This window comes from Arachis hypogaea, chromosome 3, assembly GCF_003086295.3.
Source record: "Arachis hypogaea cultivar Tifrunner chromosome 3, arahy.Tifrunner.gnm2.J5K5, whole genome shotgun sequence".
NCBI classification, from domain to species: Eukaryota; Viridiplantae; Streptophyta; class Magnoliopsida; order Fabales; family Fabaceae; genus Arachis; species Arachis hypogaea.
The window spans coordinates 114,210,434-114,214,530 of record NC_092038.1 but is presented as its reverse complement, the minus strand read 5'-3'; the positions used below and the strand labels follow the sequence as shown (position 1 = coordinate 114,214,530).

The window sequence follows — 4,097 nt, the reverse complement described above, 5'->3', positions numbered from 1 at the left end:
GTTAAATGGTTTGACTGATTTGACTAAATTTTCATCTAATGACTCTCAGATATTAACTTTACGTTAAGTCGACTTCACCTGAGTTTTTACCTTACATTAATTATGAAATTGGTAAAAATATATCAGATTAATATCTAATTGATCATATTAGAGAAACAAAAAAATTAGTTTAGATAGTTTAAATTTATTTTATTTAATATTTATCTATTGCAAAGTATATTAAATAAAATAAAAAATAATAAATTTTGACAAATTTTGACTAAACATTTTTGTTTTCTGAGATTTTTCGATATGAGTTGCTTAATAAAAAAAGTTTGAGGAAAAAACGATGAAGTAGATTGAGAATATAAAATCTAGTAGCAGATTGAACTACCACTACTCCACTATACACTGATAGTATAAGTATAAGCTCTGCTTGATTTCTTCGGTATATTTAATCAAAACAATCATGGCTGCAATTCAGAAGCTACTGAACATTGCATTGCCCCCACTATCATTGGTGCTTCTATCCTCGTTCATGATACCTTTCCTTATCTTCAAGGTTTTTATTTATGTAAGGAATTTGTTTCAAACCGATGAAAAATTGGAAAACAAGGTTGTACTAATCACCGGGGCAGCCTCAGGGATTGGCGAGGTTTGCTCCACTCTCTCTCTCTCTCTCTCTCTCTCTCTCTCTCTCTATATATATATATATATATATATATATATATATATATATAGTTGCAGTTAATAAACCGTTGTTTAATTTATTTTGGAAAGCAACTAGCATATGAATATGGAAGGAGAGGAGCAGTTTTATCACTGGTTGACATTAGGGAGGACAATCTTGTAGTTGTGGCTGAAAAGGCCAGATCTCTGGGTTCTCCTGATGTTATCATCATCGCTGCAGATGTTTCAAAGCTCCAAGACTGTCGTCGTTTTGTGGATCAAACAGTTAATCATTTTGGACGATGTATGAATATATATGCGACCTATGCTAGCTATCATTCAATTTTCATTTAGCGATAGAATTGTATCAATTTGTGTATGTTGTCCGCAGTGGATTGTTTGGTGAATAATGCTGGAATCGGCAAGCCTTCGGGATTCAAAGATTGGAGTAATGCTTCTGAATTTACTTCAATTATGGTAATTAAGGCCATTCATGAAATTCTATCTATTCTATTCTATTTATATGGTTAGACATCAAATTAGTAATGTGAATTCACATTTCGCATAGGACGTAAATTTCTGGGGATCAGTTTATGGCACTTTATGTGCAATCCCACATCTGAAAACAAGCAGAGGCAGGATCGTTGTGATTGCATCGGCTCTTGGATGGTTCCCTCTCCCAAGATTCAGTATCTATAGTGTAACCTTCCATTAACCAATGCAATATATATTATGAAATATGATTATGATTTTAGTGTTAATAATGGAAAGTGTAATTATTGATTGCTACTAAGCAGGCAAGCAAGGCAGCGATTATAAACTACTTTGAGACTCTGAGGATGGAACTTGGTTGTGCTATTGGCATAACAATAGTCACACCAGGTGTGGTCAAAACGGATCTGGGAGTAACTCTAATAAAAGAGGTTGGTGGTGAAATTGAATTGAATTGAATTCTCAACAGGGGCATTTAGTTCACAATAATGAATTGGTAGTTAACTGTGATATTTTTGCAATTAATATAGGAGCGTATAATGGACATAATTCCAATGTTATCAGCATCTGAATTAGCAGAAAGCATAGTGAAAAGCGCATGCAGGGGAGATATGTACTTGACAGAGCCATCTTGGGTCAAGGTTTTGTTTCCTTTCAAGCTGCTTTATCCTCCACTAGTAGACTGGGCCTCACGCCTCTTCTTTGCTCTTTCCCCAAAAATAAATAATTCTGCAACAGAGCTGAAACCAGAGTAAAGTACTGTGTGCCGCTTCCATTTGCTTAATTTCTTTTGCAGGTAAAAAAAGTTGCATTAATTTAAATTAAGCTGATTACAATTATTGGTTACGAAGTTTTGTATGATTTTCGGACACTCTTCAAGTCAAATAAAGCTAGCATGGTTAATGGCAAATTTTGTTAATTCATGAGTTACATGATTACTTGGTCTCTTTGTGAGAATTGGCGAGAGTGAAGTCCGCAGTGCTTGTACCCTTATTTTCTCTTTCTCTAATTAGCTTCCCCCCTTCCATTTGCTTACTTAGTATAATTTGTATCAGACAAAAGCTTATATAATTTGTTCCACCTTCTTCTTTGTGGCACTTTGTTATTAACTATCCAAAAATATTATTCGTATACCAAAATTAGCCACTAAATTCGTCTATTAATATATTTGTGTATAAATATGTGATTTAATTTATTTTTAATGTATATTTATATTCTAATATATATTTTATACTATTAAATGATTTTAGTAGTTAATTTTAGTGTATAAGTAACGTAGTCGTTAATTATCAAGTAAGCAATAAGAAGATTGGGGTGGGAATACTGAATTATGATTTAAGGAAGTAAATATATATACAATTTTTTTCTAATACTCAAGGGAGCTTGTGTCCAAAGAAAAGAATTGCACAGAAATAGTCCTGAAATCAGCGTCAGAGTGAACAGAAATAGCACTAAGCAGAGACTCAAACATAACTAGAAAAGCATCCTGGAGTGCCCAAGCTTAGCAAGACCATGAGCATAGCCGTTTCCTTCCATATAAACATGATTCATCGACACACTCCACTCCTTAGCAAGCAGACTAGGGATGGCTAGTAACAGAGTGGAAGCAACATGAGACACATGCAACTCATCGTAGCACAAACTTAAAGTCGCCCTATAATCTTGATAAAGTCCCGCTTAGACGCAATAACCAAGACCAAGAAAAATAGTCAAGAGTTCTGCTAAGGTGATGGATCAGTTCCCCAAATTTGTGTTATACGCCACAATAAATCTCCCGTGGAAAGATCTTGGATAATACCACCAAGCCCGCCGACTCGGAGTTGAATACAGATCCATCCGTGTTGATTTTAATTCAAGACTCCGGTGGACTGGTGGAGGGTGCCAAGCAATATGGAGAATTGAAAACTGAACAACTCTATCCTTACTCAAATTCAAAGAATCCAAGAAAAACTGAGATTCCTTAGGCTAATGTCGGCTGCGGTGAAGACAAGTGTCCAGATTACCTCCATTACTTAAAGATTCTGGAGTTATGTATATAAATAAATTAAAGGTTTTATTTATGCAATTTAAAAAATATTTTTGTTTTCAATTTTTACATTGTTTTACATATTTTTTTTTTATCGTACAAATGAAATAAATATACATATCTTATTTACAATATAAATGAGATAGAAATTTTTTTACTTATCTTAAATACAAACAAAATATACATTTAACTGTTTTTTTATTATACCTCGTTTATAGTATAAAATATTTTTTTTTAAATAATAATAAAATATTTATAATATAATTTGGATTGATTAAAAATTATAGTCGATATATTTTGTTATTATTTAAATCAAATTTGATGGTTTAATTTATAACTATCTAAATTTTAAATTAGTAACTTTTTTTTGCACTACTATTAAAGTTTCTTTGCATCCTCTCTCTTTCTCAGATGTGTTGGAACTCTTTTAAATCTATTGAAAGTAACTAACCCATTTATTCATTATTTTAAGGGTTAAATATTGTTTTCGTCCTTAAAATTTTGGGTCAAAATCAAAATTATTTCTAATTTTTTTTAATTAAAATCATCGTCAACATTACAAAACGTTATAAAATCATCTTTTTGTCCATAAACAATATTTCTTAGACGATTTTACCCTTGAAAAAAAATCTTTCCCTCACCACTAACCCTCCAACTCCCTTCATCATCACTAGTCTCTAACCACAAAATAAATCAATAATTCAGCAACAGCAATAATCACAAAATAAATCAACAATCCAACGACAACAACAATCATAAAATTAGCAACAACATAAATTAAAAAAATAAAAAAAATCACGTATAAGTTCTTCAAAAATAAAAAAAAAGAAAAAAGAAAAAAAAAAGAAAAATAAAGAAAGAGAAAGAGAACAAGGGAAGAAAATTGAAATTGTAGTATCTCCTCTTTTCATTTTTTGCCTGTGTCATTTAT

At 31.7% G+C, this 4,097-nt stretch overlaps 1 protein-coding gene across 1 annotated transcript; it reads left to right on the top strand.

Annotated features, from left to right (window-relative positions):
- The first annotated feature begins 306 nt into the window (after positions 1 to 306).
- Positions 307 to 3,229, top strand: LOC112790953 (11-beta-hydroxysteroid dehydrogenase A). The gene is made up of 7 exons (XM_025833590.3): positions 307 to 634; positions 760 to 952; positions 1,040 to 1,125; positions 1,217 to 1,348; positions 1,446 to 1,571; positions 1,671 to 1,936; positions 2,519 to 3,229. The coding sequence occupies exons 1-6, from the start codon at positions 449 to 451 to the stop codon at positions 1,893 to 1,895; spliced, it is 948 nt and encodes a 315-aa protein (XP_025689375.1). The 5' UTR covers positions 307 to 448; the 3' UTR covers positions 1,896 to 1,936; positions 2,519 to 3,229.
- Positions 3,230 to 4,097: the final 868 nt, after the last annotated feature.